Source organism: Mercurialis annua, linkage group LG4 (genome assembly GCF_937616625.2).
Source record: "Mercurialis annua linkage group LG4, ddMerAnnu1.2, whole genome shotgun sequence".
Classification (NCBI taxonomy): Eukaryota; Viridiplantae; Streptophyta; class Magnoliopsida; order Malpighiales; family Euphorbiaceae; genus Mercurialis; species Mercurialis annua.
The window spans coordinates 23050020-23071178 of NC_065573.1; the positions used below are offsets into that span (position 1 = coordinate 23050020).

At 33.4% G+C, this 21159-nt stretch overlaps 2 protein-coding genes across 2 annotated transcripts; one reads left to right on the forward strand and one right to left on the reverse strand.

Moving 5' to 3' along the window:
- Positions 1–1266: 1266 nt before the first annotated feature.
- LOC126679450 (calcium-dependent protein kinase 27-like) lies at positions 1267–2257 on the forward strand. The gene has a single exon (XM_050374485.2). The coding sequence runs from the start codon at positions 1285–1287 to the stop codon at positions 2245–2247; it is 963 nt and encodes a 320-aa protein (XP_050230442.1). The 5' UTR covers positions 1267–1284; the 3' UTR covers positions 2248–2257.
- A 14925-nt stretch (positions 2258–17182) lies between these two features.
- Positions 17183–20895, reverse strand: LOC126677682 (myosin-binding protein 7). The gene is made up of 4 exons (XM_050372434.2): positions 20450–20895; positions 18566–20208; positions 18115–18161; positions 17183–17617 (listed from the first exon to the last, which is right to left on the reverse strand). Exons 2-4 carry the CDS (start codon positions 19997–19999, stop codon positions 17515–17517), a joined length of 1584 nt encoding a protein of 527 aa, XP_050228391.1. The 5' UTR covers positions 20000–20208; positions 20450–20895; the 3' UTR covers positions 17183–17514.
- Positions 20896–21159: the final 264 nt, after the last annotated feature.

Consider the following 21159-nt stretch of genomic DNA (forward strand, 5'->3'; position numbering starts at 1 on the left):
TTTAAATATTTATAATATAATGTATCAAAATATAGCTCTACATCAATTAACATTAGAAGTATTAAAATACTGTATGTTTAAAACTGATATATATAATAAACTAATTACCTAAGATAAGTTAGATTAGTTTGGTCCATGGTGAACCAATCAAGGGGAGTGTTTATCCCGAAATTATTTTAAATAGATTCGGTATATCACATCATCCGTGGATTAACAGATCATATTATAACACATTATTAAAATAATGGCACTATTATAATTTTGTTTATTATTTTTTTATACATTTGAATAGTAATACTACGATAGTGCCACTATTTTAATGACGTGTCATAATGTGATAGGCTTAGTCTACAGATTACGTGGTGGACCGAATCTACCTAAAATTTCTCGTTTATCCCATACAATAGGTGTGCCATGTCATATTTACTATAAGCAAATAATCATTTGCGATAGAAATTTTTTTACATATTGTTTATTTTTTTATCATGAATTTTTTCAAATAGGTTACATATTATTGCACTAGTGACATGGTGCATCGGTTGTATTGAATTATTTTTCAATCAAGGGTTGAGGTCGTGTTGCAGCATCCATCAAAAGTGTCATCGGAATTTTGATTATCAAAACATATATTTGGATCCATATATTATAATATTTTTTAATAGGATTTCTGTATATCAATTTATCAATTGAACTTTTAAACTTTTAATTTTGTTAATATTAGATTCTTACGTTATAAAAATAATTAAAACGTGTTGTTAGTCTACTGAAACAAAAATATTTGTTCATTATTTACACTAACTTTTTTAAATTGAATTTCTGTAATTTTGTTTTGTTAAATATAAATCTCTCAATCGGATTTTTTCAATCCAACTTGATATAATTAATACTTTCCAAAACAGATGAATCTAATGTTTATAAAATAAAAAGTATAAAGATTTAATATATGCAAATTGTGATAAAGGAGTGCAATTTAAAAATATAATTATATAAGGATCCAATTATGTGTTTTGTCAATTTTATTTGTACATTACATCCGTAAAATTGCGTGATTAATTCCAAAAATGAAAAAAATAGTATCCTATTATTATCAGGAATTCCATTTTATTTCGTGTCTATGAATTTCCAAATTCATATTGGTTTACTATAAGTTTCCTAATCTTTTCTGGATTTCACTACCAAATAGTGGTAGTAATTGGATTAAATTTCAAACTATAAATAACAGTGTAAAGTTAAGTATTTCAAATCAAAAATACTAATTGAAGAAAATTAAAGATTAGCGGAAAGATGGGTAATGCTTGTACAAATTCAAGAAAACCTTTCCCTGATCAATCGATATTTAATTCAATTCCCCCCTTCAAATATGATCGAATTCCTGAAACTGATAATTACGATCCGAAACCCGGCATCCATAACTCAATTTTGCAACAGAGAAACACTGAAAATTTTAAGAAAAAATTTAATTTAGGTCAAGAACTTGGAATAGGATCTTCTAGTTCAGCATTCGTATGTGTTGATAAATCAACAGGGGAAGAATTTGCATGCAAATTGATTAAGAAGACAAATTTGATTACTAAAAGTCAAGTTATTAATCTGAAAAGAGAAATTCAGCTAATGTACCATTTGTCAGAAAATCCAAACGTCGCGTCAATCAGAGATGTTTACGAAGATTCAGAATCAGTATACATCGTTATGGAATTATGCAGAGGTGGCGAATTATTCAAGAGGCTGAAAAATCGCGGAAAATGTCCGGAATCTGAAGCCGTTAGTCTTATCAGGAGTATTATTACAATAGTTCAGAGTTTACATACTTCCAAGGTTATGCATAGGGACCTGAAACTAGATAATTTTATATTTCTGAAAGAAGAAAAAGATTCGCCTCTGAAAGTAGTCGATTTCGGATTCTCGACGTTTTTTGAAGCGGGCGACACGTTTCATTCGGTTGTAGGAACTGTGTTTTATGTTGCACCAGAAGTTCTGAAGAAGGATTATGGTTCTGAAGCTGAGATGTGGAGTATTGGTGTGATTCTTTATATGTTGTTGAGTGGAGTCCCTCCTTTTGTGGCAGAATCGGAAAAGATGACATTGGAATTGGTTAAAAATGGAAATCTTGATTTGGATAAAAATGCTTGGCCTGTAATTTCAGATTCTGCTAAAGATTTGATCAGAAAAATGCTTGATCGAGATCCTTCTACTAGGATTACTGCAACTGAAGCTTTGTGTCACCCTTGGCTTAGGATCAAGAACTAATAGTGGTAGAAACGTAGTAATTTTAAGAGTTTTAAGTTTGATTTTTTTTTTACTTTATTATAAATAATAATTAAAAATCACTTTCTTGATTTTGCAATATATGTTAAGAGTATATTATTATTATTCTGATGTTGTTTTTTTGTTGTATTAGGTTATCTGATTTAATGAGATCCGATGAATTCAAAAAAAAAAGTTTATCGTGATTATATGAGAAAGTAATGGAGAATAATTTCATTACATTCTATTTTTTTTCCCTTTTCGCAAAAGAAAAAAACAATGTTTGAGATGTATGAGCTATATATTGTTTGAATTTCCATCAAAAATAACTTATCGAGAAAAAATAAATAGATTTGAGGGATAGACATGAAATTTTCTATATAGTACAGTTTAGATAATATTTATTTTATTTTAATTTTTACATTCCTAATTCAGTGATGAAGTTTTAATTTAGAAAAATAATTTCATGCAGATTTAGCCACTGCATGGGATTCAAAATTGCACTCTCTAAGATGTATTTAGTTGAAATAATTTATATAAAAGATTAAAATTCAATTGAGATGAAGATAATTCAGTTTGGTTTACTTAAAAAATAATTGAGCAATTTTTATTTTTTTTAAGTTTTATAAAAATTGTAACATTTATGTCAAACGAATAATAAAGAGAAAGTTATAAAATATATATTGTTTTTTCATTAGCAAAATGTCTGAAAAAACACACTTTTTAACCCTTTTTAATTATATACTGATTTTATAAAATTACCAATTTTATCCACATCCGCACCTTTCACTCAATTGTACTCACAAATATTAAATTGATCTCATGTCCATTTTTTTAAAATATTCATTTTAATTTTTTGAGTGAAAAAATTTAAACAAATTATTTATAACTTATAAAAGTTTTTTTTTATTATTTAATTTAATTTTTAAGTTAGGCTTGCTTAATTTAGGTTAGTTTATGTTGAGAGTGGACTATAGCGATTCAACAAAACTGAAACAGATGAGGCTTATTTTAGGTCAAGCTTGTTTTAGGCTTAGTTTAGATTGGAATAAAAGGCCCAGTTTGGCCATTCATTTAAAAAAAGAAGAGAAAATTACATCAAATCACCCAAAAATTCAAAAGTTTGTGTAAATCACCCAGCTTTTTTTTTCTTGCAAAAATCCCTCAATTTTATAACATTTTTTTGATGCCTACCTTTTTATTTTTTCCTTTCCTATTTTATCCTTAGGTTCTATTTTTACTACTATGTATGTATTATACATAATTATTTTTCCCTGCTTTCTGTTTTGTGGACGTTATTGTACGTGTAAGAGTTTTATGGATCATGCACATGTGTCACAATAATCACGTGCTAGTCATCCCTTAAAGTCAAGGAAACCTGATTTTACAACTGCTCCTCCATTTCTATACAAATTACTAATATAAGCTGTAGTTTTTTTATTACTATTCACTTTTTTGACTTTTCTTTTTACACTATTTTTTCAATTATTTAATATATATAAATTTATTTATACTATTAATATTTATTTTATTTTTACGATATATTTAATTATAATGTATCATTTAGTATACAATTTTTAAAATAAGCTCTATATGATTAAATTTTGTACATTTTTAATCATTTGATTTTTTTAATTAAATTGAAATTAAAATTAAAGGAAATTTAAAGTAAACTGAGTGTAAATTTAATATAAACTCAATATAAATAAAAAATAAACTAAACTAATGGAAATTTTATAGTAAAATGATTACAAATTTCAAATTAACATATTTTCATTATGTTTATGAAATTATTTATATAATTTACACTATTAAAAATCAATTTAATGTAAACTTGATATAAAACTAATATCAATTTGATATAAATGTAATATAAATTTGAAGTAAACTAATCTAGAGTAATTATTTTTAAAATTGTTATAAATTTAAAATTAACTTGATCTAATCAAATTAATTTATTAATTACTCAAAAATAAATATAAAAAGTGACAAATAAACTAATAGTAAATTGTAAGTAAACTATCTATTTTTCCTGTGGTCGATGTAAACTTCATTTAAACTCAATATCAACTTAATGTAATTGTAATTTTTTATAGATTTAGAATTAACTTTGACCTAATCAAATTAATTTATTAATAATTGAAATATAAATTTCTTAATTGACAAATAAACTAATAATAAATTAAAATAAATTATCTAAATTTTTCGTGATGATCGATGTAAACTTAATGTCAACTCAATGTAAATCTAATGTCAACTCAATGTAAACCTAATATCAACTCGATGTAAACTTGATGTAAATTCAATGTAAACATAATGTCAACTCAATGATGATTCAATGTCAACTCAATGTAAACCTAATGTCAACCTAATGTCAACTCAATATAAACCTAATGTCAACTCAACGTAAACCTAATGTCAATTCAAATGTCAGCTCAATGTAATGTCAACTCAATGTAAAATGTAAACTCTTAGTAAATTGATAATAAATCTAAAATTAACTTTCTCTGATCAAATTAATTTATTCAAAATTTGCTAAACTAAAAATAAATTTATAAAGTGATAAATAAATTAATTGTATTTTTTAAAAAGTTTTTCGTAGTGGTCGGTGTAAACTTAATATAAACTCAATATGAACCTAATGTAAATTCAATATAAACTTAATATCAACTCAATGTAAACTTAACATCAACTCGATATAAACTAATCGAAAATAATTTTTTTAGTAAATTGATTATAAAGTTACAAATTAATTAATAGTAAATTGAAAGTAAACTTTTTAAGATTTATGTGTTCGTCGGTGAACATAATGTAAATTTAATGTTGACTTAATATAAACTCAATGTAAATTCAATATAAATTTAATGTATTTTAGTAAATTTAATGTAAATTTAATATAAATTAATTATAATTTCAATGTCAACTTAATGTATACTCAAAATAAACTATCTAAAATAATCCTTAATAAGTTGACATAGTTTTAAAATTAATTATTTAAAATTAATTTAATTTATTGATAATTTATACTATTAAAAATAAACTAATACTACTATACTACCTAAAATTTTATTGAAATTAAAATTAATGTAAATATAAATTTAACTTAATATAAACTTAATATTAGTTTTACATTAGGTTCACATTGAGTTTACATTAAGTTTATACCGACCACCACGGAAAATTTTAAAAAGTTTAATTTCAATTTACTATTTATTGAGTTGTCATTTTAGAAATTTATTTTTGAATTATTAATAAATTAATTTAATTAGAACAAGTTAATTTTAAATTTATAAAAATTATAAAAAATTTATATTAAATTGACATTGAGTTTATATTTAATTTACATTAAGTTTACGCCGACTACTGCGGAAAATTTAGATACTTTACTTTAAATTTACTAATAGTTTATTTGGCACTTTAGAAATTTATTTATGAATTATTAATAAATTAATTTAATTAAACAAAGTTAATTTTAAATTTATAACAATTAACAAAAAAATTGCACTAAATTATCTAACTCCTTACTGAAGTAAAATCTTTTTAAATTTAAAATAAAATTAAAATAAACCGTGTAAACAAAATATAAATATTTGCTATCATGCTCTATTTGATAATTTTTTTAACTATTTTTATTTAGTATTTGTTTGATTATTGTATATGTAATAAAATTAATAAGCTAGCAGCAGGTGAAAAAAACCACAGATTATTCTACAACTAAAGTTATGTACGATTAGATCGTACGGTAAAGATGCGTTTGCTATTGTAAAGAGTAAAAAGAATGGCTCATGTATGACGATGAATATGGATGTATGGTGATGAAAATGGTAAGGCTAAAGGAGATTGTCAGAGAAGTAGGTGTTGTGGTGTTGCAGACCACTGTCACGTGTGTTACTAAGGAAGGGTAAACATGTCCTATTTTATTATAAATCTACTTATTTTGGGTTATGAGGGATTTATGAAATTTTTTTTATTTTTTTGAGAGATTTTTGCTTAAATAATATTTATGAGTCACTAACATAAACTAAACCTTCTTTTGAGGGATTTGTGTAAAAAACCCAAAAAAGAATTCAAAAGAGAAAATTAGGGCAAACGTCCTATTTTTTAAAATAATATTAATTTTTATTTTAATAAAAAAAAATAGAGAAAATATCTCACATTCTTTTATTTTTTTATTTTTTAGCTATAATTTTTTTTAATTATAATAATACTTATTTCTTATTATTTTTTACACTAATTTCCTTTTTACTCTACTACATCTATATCTTTTTTTTCTCCCTCTGTTCTCTTTTTTCTTTTTCTTTTTTCTATCTCTTTTTTTTTCTTCCTTTTCTCCATTTTTTTTCATCCTCTTTATTTCTTTTTTTTTTCTTCTTTATCTCTCTGCCGTCGTCCCTTCATCGATCTGTCGTCATTCCGCCATGACATCGTCGTTGACCCGCCATCACGCCGCCGTTATCCGTCGTTTTTCCATATTTAAGTTTAGCGATTTTTTTCTTAGATCGTGGTGATCATTACGATTTATTTTAATTCTCAATTCTATAAAAATTGCTCTTTAATTTTTTCAGTTTCAGATTTAAAAATTTGCATAAAAACGATTTTATGATGAAAAATATGATTTTCTGCAGAAAACGTCTGATTATCATATCGGTATCACTATGACATTATTATATCAGTATCATAACACGCAGAGAAAAATGATTTTTGGTCAAAAAATTACTTGATTATCATATCGATATCATAAACATTAGCATATTTGTATCATAACGTTAGCATATCAGTATCATAATATTATGCGGTTATGATAATAGTATATAAGATTTATGATAAGGTAATGATAATAGTATGATATAGTTATGATAAAATACGTCATGATAATGTTATGATAATATCTTATGGTACTGTTATGATAAAGTGTTTTATGGTAATGTTATGATAATAGTATGATAAAAGGTTACGATATATTTATGATAAAGTACGTCATTATCGAACCCTAGTCCTCTCAAACTCCTTTGTTTTAACTTTGACAATCAACTATGAGTGTTCTAATCTTGTGTATTAGTGTATATGACCTCATAGAAACAATTGAAAGCCGATTTGGAGTCTTCTAACGAGAATCGAGTTTTCAACTCACGCTGTCCAGTAGCATATCGTAGGCGCTACAGTCCCTGCATCACGGGCGCGACACAACACGTAGCGGGCACGACATTCATAACTGATGAAACCCTAATTGACCGTTGGAGGCTTCACGTGCGCGACAAAGAGATCATGGGCGCGACACATGTGACCGTTGATTGCCCAACAGATAGATTTGAGCTTTCCCAATCAAAAGCTGCCATGTGTCAAGAGCCGTTGAAGATCTGCTGATCTAGCAAGCATCGCGGGCGCGACATCTCTATCACGGGCGCGACCGAGCTGATTTCTGCAAAAGTTATTTTGTTTGTTTTGGCTTTTGTTGGGGATTGTTTTGGGTTAAATAGAATCCATTTGCAATGTCCAAAGGTTAATGATTTGCAAACCTTGAAACAACAAACACACATCTTAAAAATTACAATTGTTTTATAATTTTAGAGTAAGCTTGTAAACTCCTAAATCATTGTGGGTTCTTGATTAGCTTTAGAAAATCAAGTGTGAGTTAGAGTTTAGTTTTGAGAAAACTCAACCCTTGCAAGTTAGAGATTAGTTTTAAAAAATCTTATAGTTGGTGTTTAGCTATAAAGCACAAGTTAGCTTAGAAAACTCTTTTTGAATCTCATTCAGTGGATTTTAAATTTCAAACTTTGTTTGAGTAGTGGAGTAAGATCGATTTGTGATACGAACCACTCTAGATCTCTTGTGTCAATCCTCTAAACTCTTAACCTCTTTTAAATTTTTATTTCCGCTTTAAAGAATTTAATCTTCCGATTCACAACTCAAAAACCAGTTTGCCATACCCCATAGGGTCTTTCAGTCATGATCAGTGTTTCAAAAACGGGACCGGACCGGCCGGTCGGACCGATTGAACCGCGAACCGGCCAGTGGTCCGGTCTGAAACTGCGAAAAACCGGATCTTTTGGTTGGACCGGGTTGGACCGGTTGAACCGGATTAAACCGGTAAAAAACCGGATGTTGAACTGGATCGGACCAGATTGAACCGGTAAAAAACCGGCGAATCAGATTTTTTTTAATTTTTTTGTAAATTTATCAAACCGGCTGAATCGGTCAATGAACCGGTTTAACCGGTTGAACCGGAAACCAGTGGCCTCACCGGTTCGGCCACCGGTTCGGTTTTTAAAACCCTGGTCATGATAATGTTATGATAATATCTTACGATAGTGTTATGATAAAGCATATTATGATAATTTTTATTAAAATAGGTTATGATAATAGTATGACAAAGTTAATGATAATAGTATGATAATATACGAAAAATAATTTTTACGAAAAATTATGATACCGAGATGATAATACCACTGCTGCTTTTATGAAAACATTATGAAAAAACTGTTTTTTACGTATCATATTTTTATTGCATATTTTTAAATCAAAAACTAAAATAATCATTTTTTTTAATTAATTGCAAGCTGAAATTAACATAAATTATTAAGAATATCTATTTTTTGTAAAAAAATATTTTTTTTTTGATGCATAATTATTTCATTGCCATTTTTTAGATCTAGATCCGAAATAGAAAAAGAATTAAATTACGGGAAAAAAATAATAATTCTGAAATGATTGTAAATATTAAAAATTAAATTTTAAAATTAAAGATGACATTATTGAAAAAAGAAAAAATGAGAAAAAGGGAAAGATGAAAAGTAGTGTTTTGTATGTTAGAGTAGAATCATTAATTTTTTTTGACACTTGGAATAAAAATATAAAGTCATAAAAAAAGGTGATGTAATTTTTATAACTTTTCCGTGTTGTAATTTTTATAGAAAGAATTCGTTAAATAAAATCTATTTTGAGTAAAATTGAACCCAATATAGGATAAGGCTTCCATAACTGGTCTAACTTCTAAAGGATATGAATCTTCATTAACTGCATTATATATGGTCTTGAGGCTTCTTTTTGGACTGGAACAGAGAAATAGACACCAGAAGAGCAACACTCTGATTTTATTTGTTATCAGATCCCTGCCACTTCACCAAAAATCCTACTTCTGAAACTAACCTATGTTTGATTCATATGAAATAATTTTCTTTAATTTTAATAACAATTTTATAAAATTGTTATTCATAATTTTTATGAAATTACTAATCTTTCTAGAAATAAAGAATAACTGCTTTATTTTATGTATATTAAATTCCACAAATTAATTATAGTTTGGAAAATAGTCATGGAGAGATTTATTTCATTATCAACATTTAAGTGCAACTACCTGGTATATTTAAAAGGGACTATTTTCATCCTTTTATTTTTAATTAAATAACTTTTCTTTTACCTTTTAATTTGACTAAATTCCAAATAAGACAAGATAAAAATATCGGTCAAACCAAGTCCGACCCAAATTAAAAAAATTATCATCTGTCTCCGTTCTGGGTCCATGCCATGGGATTACCGGCCAACTGTATAAACGCCCAGAATGCAAGAAGTATCGGCGGTCTGTTTGAGGAGTATCTTTCCTCAGATTGTGAGGACAACCCTAATGGTGGAGGATGGGGTACTCTCCGTTTTCAGGTAATGATTGACGTGAAGAAACCGCTTAGGAAGGGCTTCAACCTTCCCACGAAGACAGGGATCAAGAAATGGATCAATTTTATGTACGAACGAATGCCTGATATATGTTTTCGTTGCGGGATTATCGGTCACTCTACCTACTCATGCACCACAACCGTTATAGTCAGTGAAAATCCAGATGAACCTCCGTTCGGCACCGATATGAGAGTGGGTTTTCGCAAAGCTCAGTCAGAGGCCAAGAAAAAACCTGTATCCAGCCAGAAATTCGCCACTTCTTCAACAGCTGGTAACTCAACAGGAGCATGGTCTAAAACAGGGGACTCGGCAGAAGCAACCGGGAACCAAGAGATTCAGGCAACCAACCAGGCAAGGTTGGGCAGAGGATTACTTGCTTTGGACCAGTGGGTAGATCGTCGGTCCAAGAACCAGGGGGTAACAGAGGATAAGGGTAAGAGTACAAGCACCAAGTACGAGGAAGCAAACCTATCTTCTTCAGTACAAAGGTCTGACAAGGGAAAAGAAGTCAACATTGCCAACACCCCTTTTTTCAGCATAACAAATGATAAGGTTCCTGACAAGCTCATGGCTAGCTCTTTTCACGCTTTTGGTAAGATAAAATCTCAAACCTTGAAAGGTATCAGGGAGAACGATCTGACAAGCATCACAAGTCCCACTCATCATCCTGCGATCCTCCGGGCCTGTGAAAATGAAAGGTTGTTAGAGAAAGCAAAGCCCACTATCAAAAGCCCAGAAACCTACAAGAAAATCCATCTGGATCCGTTCAAGTTCGCCTCCAGCCCTAATCTCAAAGCTGATTCTTCAAAAGGGGCAGTGTATTGCAATCGTCAAGTTTTAGAAGAGCTGGGCCTTTTACATCTAGTTTTACCCAATGACACCAAAAATATCCAATCCGACGCATTCCTTCCAAACCACTCAACTCATCCTGCTTCCCATGCAGCTTCACGTAAATCCTCTCCACCTCCTGTTTCTGAACTTGGTTTGTCTGCTTCTGTCTTCATTCCTTCGGTATTTAGAAACCAAGGAGCTTCTAATTTTCTGGCAAAGGCTGCAGATGATCCATTCTGTTTTTCCTCCTCTCCATGTGCTAACCCTGAGCCTTTGGAGGAAAAAGTGACGACCTTGATCAGCTCCGGATGCCTCCAAGCATTAACAGAGGTTGCAAACAACACAGATGTGGCTGTTAACAATGATCCTAGCACTGAGCAGCTTCCTCTCAAGCGTAGGCTTAAAACCTTGGCTCGTCGCTTAAGCTCGCCAATTCAAACCTCACCTATCATCGGTGCTAGTCAGGTGGTAGGGGAAGAACTTACTGAAGATGGGCAGAATATCAAAAGGAAAGGAGAAGAGGTTGAAGCTAGACGTAGTAAGAAGACTTGTGTTATCCCATTATCCAAATCGGTGGAGGGTGCCAGCCTAAATGGACCCCAAAGTGATATATGAAGACTGTGTTTTGGAATTGTCAGGGAGTGGGGAATCCCCTGACAATCCACAACCTTCAAGGGATAGTGAAATCCCATTCTCCGGGTTTGTTATTTCTTTCAGAAACTAAAAATAGGGCTGAAAAAGTGGAACCTATCTTAAGAAAATGCGGCTTTAGAGACTTCAAGTGTGTTGATCCCTTAGGTCTCTCGGGTGGCATCGCGCTTGCTTGGAATTCCACATATAGGGTTAATGTAGTATGTTTTCAGGATTTCTACATTCATTGTACCGTTTGTTGCGATGATGTTGATGTAGTTTGGAGTTTTATTGGAATTTATCTTAGTGTTTCGTATGTTGATCGTGTTTCGCAATTCAATTTTTTAGTTAATTATATCAATGGGTTGACAGGGGGTGTAATTATTGGAGGAGATTTTAATTGTATAACTAGTAGTGGTGAGAAAGTAGGGGGTAATCCTTATAATCTCAGCCGAATGGAAGAGTTTCATCTTTTTCAGAATGCTGCGAAACTGCAGGATGTTGGGTTTGTAGGCTACCCATTCACTTGGAACAACCGTAGAGGCGGATCAGCAAACATACAAATGCGATTGGACCGAATTTTGGTTAACTCAGAATGGCTCCTCCTTAATGCAAGTAGTCGAGTTTCCCACTTAGAAGAACTGGGCTCCGACCATCGTCCCGTGCTCTTGGACTCAGCTCCTTTAGTAGCCAAAAGTCGCAGCCGCTTTATTTTTGATCAACGGTGGGGAAATAATGAAGAAGTAAAGCAGATTATTCGAACAGTATGGTTGGAAGATTCCGTGGGGCCTCCTTCCCATTCTCCTCATAGCAACAAATTGAGGATAGTTCAAAACAAGTTGAAGCTCTCCCGCAACAACTTATTCGAATGGTCAAAAACAAAGTCTTTAAACGCAAGGAATAACATCAAGAGCCTCCGTGATCAGATTGCCTCTCTTCATGTTCAAGGCTTTGAGAATAATGCTGATCAGATAAAGCTCCTTGAACTTAACCTAACATCTGAAGTCCTTCGAGAAGAGCAGTACTGGCAGCAGAAATCCAGAATTAATTGGCTTCGCGCGGGAGACCGGAATACAGCTTACTTCCATTCCAAAGTGGTCGAAAGGCGCCGAAGAAATTCCATTTTTCAGTTGCGCAACAAAGAAGGTATTCTTCATAATACGCAGGATAAAATTGTAGACATAGCGCTGCAATACTTTGCTGAAATCTATACCACAACCAATCCCACTAGAATCAATGAAGCTACGAGGAACATTAGGGGTAGAGTAAACCAAAATATCAATCAGAGCTTAACTAGAGCTGTTTCTGATCTGGAAATTCGTAAGGCAGTGTTCGATATCCAACCTTATAAAGCCCCGGGGCAAGATGGCATGACGGGTTGCTTCTTTCAAACCAATTGGGATTCGATAAAGGTGGACGTTTGTGCGGGTGTAAAAAGTTTTTTTGATGGCAACCTGCTCCCTACGGGTCTGAATCATACGACCATAACGTTAATCCCAAAAGTGAAGTCCCCTAGCTGCATGACTGATCTCCGGCCGATTAGCCTTTGCCCCGTCTTCTATAAGATTGTTTCAAGGATTCTCACAAATCGGCTCCAACCCCATATGGCTTCTTTCATTAGTGAAAATCAGAGTGCGTTTGTTAAAGGAAGAAATATCTCTGATAATATTCTTTTGGCCCATGAACTGACACATCATTTGAAGACAAGAAGGGGGACTTCGATCTTTGAGCTAGCCCTTAAATTGGATATGAGTAAGGCCTATGAACGGGTCGAATGGAATTTTGTCAAGGCGGTCATGCGGAAAATGGGGTTCAATCACAAATGGATCCGTTGGATTATGTGTTGTATAACCTCAGTTTCGTATTCGGTCTCTCTCAATGGAACCTCTCATGGGTTTATCAAACCATCCCGAGGGCTCAGGCAAGGTGACCCGCTATCACCGTTCCTTTTCTTGATATGCGCCGAAAGCTTTTCCTCCCTCATGATACAAGCTGAAACAAATAACAGTATTATGGGAGTTAGAATTTCGCAAAACAGCCCCCGCATATCCCACCTTCTCTTTGCGGACGATTCGCTACTCTTCTTTCAAGCTTCTAGAGAGCAAGCGCACAATATTTCGAATATCCTATCGCTCTACTGTGAAGCATCCGGCCAGGAAATAAATAGAGGTAAATCTTCAATTTTTTTCAGCCGCAATACTCCGGGCCCTTTGAAACACCAGCTCTCTTCGGATCTAGTGGTAACCAATTACGGAAGCCAAGATAAATACTTAGGCCTTCCGGCGCTCGTAACTAAGTCAAAGAGAGAAACATTTAGAGAAATTAGTTACAAGATTCGGCAGCGAGTAAATGGTTGGCAAGGGAGTTTGCTTTCTCATGGCGGTCGGGAGGTTTTGATTAAAAGCATTGCAACGGCGGTGCCGGTATTCACCATGTCCTGTTTTCTTCTCCCCAAAAGCCTTCATAAAGAGATCAATTCAATAATCGCAAATTTTTGGTGGGGTCAAAAGAAAAACGAAAGACGTATGCATTGGATCTCTTGGGCAAAAATGTGTCAATCTAAGGAGAGCGGGGGCATGGGTTTCCGTGACCTTGAGAATTTCAATATGGCGTTACTTGCCAAACAAGGTTGGCGCTTGGTAAACCAGCCGGACTCCCTTATTGCTCGCGTTTTCAAGGGGAAGTATTATCCTCATGGGTCGTTTTTGGATGCTAAGCACCATTCTAATGGCTCTTGGGCATGGAAAAGCATCTTGAAAGGTAGAGTAGTTTTAGCCAACGGTCTTCGGTGGCAAATAAAGTCTGGTGAGCAGACATCGGTTCGAGAGGACCCTTGGATCCCTAAGGACTATCCTTTCACGGTTTCAGCGCATACCTCCATTCCTCCACACATTCAAAAGGTTTCTGATTTAATTAAGAGAAGCTCTCATACTTGGGATGAAGAATTGGTTAACTCGGTTTTTTCATCTTCAGAGGCGAAGGCAATTCTATCCCTTCCTATAAGCATCGTGGGAGGAAGAGATAACCTGATGTGGAGCTTTACAAATTCTGGCAGCTTCTCTGTGAAGTCAGCATATCACCTGGCCAACGCAAACCTGTCATCTTCAGGTATTGGTCGCTCAAATAGCGGGTTGGGAGGAAATAACTTAAATTGGAACGTTTTATGGAAGATGAAAATTCCTCCTAATTTAAAGTGTTTTCTATGGAAAGCCTTCAATAACGGTTTAGCGGTGAACGGAAATATTCATAGAAGGATTGCCTCTACCCCGGGATTGTGTCCAAGATGTTGCGGAGAAGAAACCATCAACCACGCTCTTTTCAAGTGCCCATTCGCAGAAGCAGTTTGGATAGGGTCCGATTTGAGATCAATGTTGAATGAAAAGTCTCTTACCTCCTTCAAGGAATTATGGTCTTTCCTGTTTGTATCGGCCACATCCAACGACACCAACGCCATCACTTTAGCCAAATGTTCCTGGATCTGCTGGGCCCTTTGGCTTGCTCGGAATAGCCTAATATTCAGGGATGAGGATTGTGACCCCCCACAGGTTTTGCGGGTGGCCGATAAACTGTTTCAAGATTGCTTAACAGCGTTGGAAGATCCTAAGGCTCCCCCAAGACCACCTCAAGTTGCAGCAGTTCAGTGGCAGCCGCCTCCCATTAATTTCGTCAAGCTGAACTTTGATGGGGCTTTTAAGCTAACTTCAAAGTTAGGAGCAGGAGCTTGTGTAATGAGAGACCACCAGGGCAGATATGTCTCCTCTTGCGCTCGCCGCTTTCGTCATGTTACTTCGCCAGCTCTGGTCGAGACCTTAGCCCTACGCGAAGCTATCTTACTGGCCCTAAGAATGAAGGTTACTCATGCAATATTCGAAGGAGATGCTAAAAGCATCATTGATGCGATGAACAAGAATACTGCGACAGACCCTATGTGTGAGGTGGTGTTACAAGACTGCAGAAGCTTCTGTCAATCTTTTAGCTTCTTTTCTTGTAATTTTATTAGACGAGACGGAAATTGGGTGGCTCACTCTTTAGCCAAGAAATCCCTAAGTGACGAGACTTTTTGTTATAATATTCTAGCCCAATCGGTGTGGCTAGAATCGAGACTTTTATAGTCGATTTTCTTTATTGAAATCCTATCTTTCGGTAAAAAAAAAAAAAAAAAAAACCAATCCGGTACAGTTTTGAAACACTAATATTATCAGCTAAAAACTTAATAATAGAATTAAACAACAAAATGATTTCTGTAAAGGTCCCGCAATCATTAGCCAGATTCAATTACTATTGTTTGTGTTTTTGTATTTCTATGTTCCCACCAAACCGATTAATACTTTTCCCATCCCAAATTAATACGATTATATTATTCTTTCTTTTAAAATAAACATTTGTTTTTAACTTGAATTATAATTAATTATTGTGATAAAAAAACTACTATACATCAAATAAAAGTAAGTAAATTAATTAACTCAATTTTTTTAGATAAAGTAAATTATTTAATAATACTACTTATCCCAGTAGGATGTATGATTTTGTTTTCATCTTCAGATAAATATTATTTAATTTTTATGTATTTATTTATTGATAATTTCATGTTAATATTTTTCAAATAAAAAAGTCTAAAGTAAAGTAGAGATAAGAGAGTAAATCTGTAGTAGGTCGACCCACATTATCATGAATAGAATATTAGAAACACGTTGTCTTTTCTTCTTTATATCCTATAATTAAAGTTGTGTTGGGACACATTTTCTCTTTTAGCAGATGGGAAAATGATTGTATATCAGTACTTTAATACGAAGTTTCATCCACTCCATCATCATTCGGCAGTTTTGAATAAGGAAAGATCCAAATCATAATAACACAAAAACATAAAACAAAAAACAAAAATGCCAGACTTGAAACTTCGTATCACATGAAATATCTTGCATTGTATGTTTCTTCCAACTCTCAATGTCATCAATACTTGGTGGCCAACACAAAGCAAAATCAGAAAACTATCCGCCGGTAAGTATATTGCACGGAAACCAAAACACGAAACACTAAAAGAATAGTTGTAAACCGAAACAAAAAATCAAAAGATCGAATTCGATAAATTTCCTTGCAATATAACCCTGTAGTTTAGCTAAGCATCCAATGCTTTGTCCTGTTTGACATCCAGCTATTCTCTGTTCTAAAGAGACTTATTCCATGATATTCATCGCACTAACTTGACACTAGAAAAAACAGCTAATTCAAGTCCAGAAAACATCTGATGTGAAACTACCAGATACAACATGCTGCGTGCTGGCCTCAACTTCAATACAATTAGTTCAGAAAAAGAAAAAAAAAGGCTCCCAATAGCCATATTGAGCCAGTCGCTTATTTAGTACGGAAACGAAAAATGAAAAACAAAAAATGCTAAAATAGAAAATGGAAAATTAATACCTTTTACAAGGTTAGGTTATAAATATAGAATTTTGATATGTTCAAAGAATTCCCAGAAACAAAAATGGAACTCGGAAACAGAGAATTCAAAAAATCCTGTGCAACGTAGCCAGCCACCATCGGACCACAACAATAAAAGATCAATATGAATATAAATTACAGGCTTACCAGTTTGTTCCATTCTCTAGCTTTGTTTAGTGAGTTCTCAATCTGTGCATTAGCTGGAACTGTGCATTTGGTATAAACTGAGATTACAATAGTAGACTGCAAGGTTCAAACTTCGATATAATTACTCAGAACATAAAATGTTAGCAAATGTAAAAGGCAAATGCATATAGCTTATCCTTAAGACATAATAAAACCTCGAGATAGATTCAATATCTTCCAATAAAAGAAAAAAAATAGCCATTGCATATTTGATTGTGAATCATACAAGAATCTGCAATTTACAAGATAGGACATGTACCTCAAGCTACAGTCCAACAAACTACATGGGTAAGCATACCCATACAATATCCATCTTTCACTGATCAACAAGCAAAAAATACTCAATCCAGAAAGTTGAAATCAAAGAAATACTGCACAAAAAGCACTCAAATCTGCAGCAGCAAAGGAATATAGAAAAGAATGCAAAAAATAAGGCAACGTGACCGAACTCCACTTGGGGCTCACTTGTGTGAGCATTAGCTTCAAATGGATATGGTAGTTCTACTAGTGGTTTCATACTTGTGTACTCGTAAGACATCTCCACTGCCTTGTCCGAGGTCCTTTGTCTAGAAGCAGAAGTAAACCAACATTGGTGGCTGAAATCCCACATGTATACCTGAAATTAAAATATCAATCATCAGAAACAAACCACACAAAGCTACAAATAAATTGTTCAGACTCATTTTCTCAGGTCAAAAGTACTGATGAGCACAGAACGTTATGCACTGCTTTAACGTCACGACTCGTTCTCAAGATTATATTTGCTCCCAAAATAACAAGTGCTTCTTAAAAAATAAAACTCGCCCAATACTTAAGATCACTAGATGTTTTCCGCTTCACAATACTACAAAATTTTCTACTTCAGGGTTCATCCTGCATCTTTCTAAGTATTGCTAAATTTTTTGTTTTTCTTCCCTATCATGTGCTCCACCTAAGGATAGATGGAGTGGATTTTCTACTAATTCAGAATGTAGCTTATTATCTTATACTGTATCCCTTTGTTTTCGTAAAAGGAGAGTCAAATATTTATTTTCAATGCTCATGCATATACAATGAGAATTTTAATCAAAGAAGCTTAAATCCTTTTGAGTCGTGTATACATGCAATACTCACCGGCTTCGACGAGCTTTCTTTCTCCAGAAAATGAAGGATGCAATCCACTGAAAGAACAAATAGAAGTTACATAAATTAGTCCTGGTCCAAAAAAAAAATTAGCAGGATGCTAACAAAATAGCTTGATACATCAATGTCAAAAAAGAGTTAGTTTACAGTGCTTCTAGCAATTTAAATGGCTACTCCATGAATGAAAATAAGCAAATTGGAAAAATAATAATTTTTAAGTAAAACACTATTAGAATACAAGATTCTTATAGGTAGCTAATATATGCTCTTGCTGATAAATCATGGCAACGAATCATGCAAATGAAAAGAAAATATAAAAGATTGACATGCATAATCCTCATCATACACATAGAATATACCACCAGGTTGAAACCTCATATGCTAACGAGTATATGCAAATGGCGGCGCAAGATATTCTGATATACAGTGCATTCAGAATTACCTTGAAAACCGACATGAATGAAAAGGTTTGAATAATGGAAGATTTCTTCACAGGCAGTCGTCTTTCTGGTGACATTTCCTTAGACAAATGTTGAGCTATTTCTTTCAACAATACCATCTGGGCTTTATCAGTTCGCATTGAAATAAGTGCCTGCTTCATAGATTCCCTGTCAGCCTCCAGAGCCTGAAGCCTCATGTAAAGCTTTTTGATGTCAGGATCACTAATATCAGGTTGATCCAGTGTGTCCCTAGGAGTTGAAACATAATCTTCACAAATCCCAACTCCAGATTTCGGCGCGGTTACGCCATTATTTGGCACCCCATTATGGACAGAATCAATGGTATAAACTCTGTCGCTCATGTCATCTCCATAATCTGATGCGTTATCCACTTTTCTCATATTTGAATAGTCTTCTGAATGAGTAACATAGTCTGTTTTCTGGAAACTACTATTGAACTTAAAACGAGGAGATTCGTTAACAATATCAGGACCTACTTCCCTTGACATCCCCATGAAAGAATTAGAACTATCACCAGAAAACATTCTGTTGTGTCTTGCTCGCCTAGGAGAGTGGCCAACTATAACCTTCTCAAGGATATTCTTTGTGCTGGAGGGTTCCGCATCTAATTGACTGCCGGTGGGACTGTTCTCCATCTGATTGATTCTAATTTCCAAATTCTTCAAATGTTCCCTGGGAGTCTCACCAAAAGCATATTTCTCAACATCCACAACATCATCATCAGCCTCAGCCTCAGCCTCATAAACACCAGGGTTCTCATTCAAATTGCATTTCAAGGGTGGGTAATCATACATAGGAAACTCAAATTGAGAAGCATCCAAATTTTCAGCCATACTTAGGTTACGGCTAAATCCACTCTTCTCCACCTCCACCTCAGCTTCAGTCAGCCCATAACTGAGCATCCTATGCTTATAAGCCTGAATTTCACAAGTCAGGGACTGAAGAGCCTGCTCTCTCTTATACAATAAATCCTCCAAAGCTACAAGCTCCTGCTGGTCATGAGCCATCTTCTCCTCAACAAAACGCTTAAATTGCCTGGACTCCATCTGGATCTCTGCCTTTTCCCTCTGCAACCTCAATATCATTGACATAGCCTCATTTGCAGCAGAAGATGCAGCATTCCTCTCCTCTTCCAATTCCGCATATAAATCCTGAATTGCATTTTGCTGGCTACTAACTGTTTCACGTAGCGCATCACATTCATTCTCAATTTGCACACGCGGATTTGCGAAGAGATCAAATCCAGGTATGAAGAAATTATTTCCTGCCTCAAACCCATCAAATTTGCGTTTAACGGATCGAAGCACAGGAGATGAAGACGCTACAAAAGAACAACTACACCCACAACTAAAACATTTCACCAAAGCTCTTGCCTGCATGGTCGGAGAGGTAGGCGAAGTTTCCTCGAAATTCATCAGACAATTAGCATCCAAAATCAAAGGGAAAAAAGTATATATGTTTTTCTTCAACCACTACTACAAATTATTAAAAAACATTATCATAGCTTTGAAGCTCTTAAAAAGTATTTTCTCTCTCTTTGTTGATTATAATAGATCTTCTGTAATAATAACACTAGTGTTATTTCCCTTCCTCGATTCCAATCACCACAATAATTGCAATATACCTAGCAAAAAAAACACAAAAAATCAAACCCTAAATTCATTTTTTTCTCAAAGTAAAAAAATACAAAAAAGAAAAAGCTCCGTTTGCCTCCACATGAATATATTCCAGCTGAATATTCTCACAATTATCATAATATTACAGCAATAGAACATCACAATGACAGAGAAAAAGCAAAATTGAATGAAATTCAAAATTCCTATTAAAACAAGCAGAATCACGAGAGAAAAATAAACAGAAAATACCTGTGAAATTCCAAGAAACTCGGAAGCAAAATAATTTCCCGGGAAAATGACCTCCCAGGAGAAAAATATCTTTGAGATCACCGGAATACAATAGAGAGAGAGAGAGAGAAAAATGGAACAGAAAAGAAACCAATGGAAAATTGAAGCAAGTTTTCCCGGGAAAATGAGAAAGAAAGAATGGCGTTTGGAGGGAAGGAAAATCAAAGAGAAAGAGAGAGAAAAACAGGGAGAAGATGGATTTAGAAACCCTAGATTTTTATTTTTATGAAAAGAAAAAAATCTCTCTAATTTTGTTAATTTAGTTGTTTAAGTCATTATTTTTCTTGGGGAGAATCTGTTATTTTAATTGGTCTCGATTTGCGTGTAGAGAGAGAGAGAAATGAAGAGAGGGAGAGGGAAGGAGGAGAGCACATCCTAAATGTTTTGCTGTGTTTTGTGTATTTTTGGGGAAACAGAAAAAACTGAATATTGGATTGGATTAATATTAATTTTTCTTAATTAGTTGTTTTCCAACTAATTGTTTCCATTTTTTTTATAATTATTATAACTTTGATTTTTTAAATTTAATTGCTATTAAAATCATGAATTTTTAATTTTAATAGATGTCGGACAATAATTTTTAAATTCTATGAGTAAATACCGGTTAGTATTCCGCCTAAAGATGCTCATATTAACGTGGAACAGTGTTTGTTCTGGTGTCTATATCAACA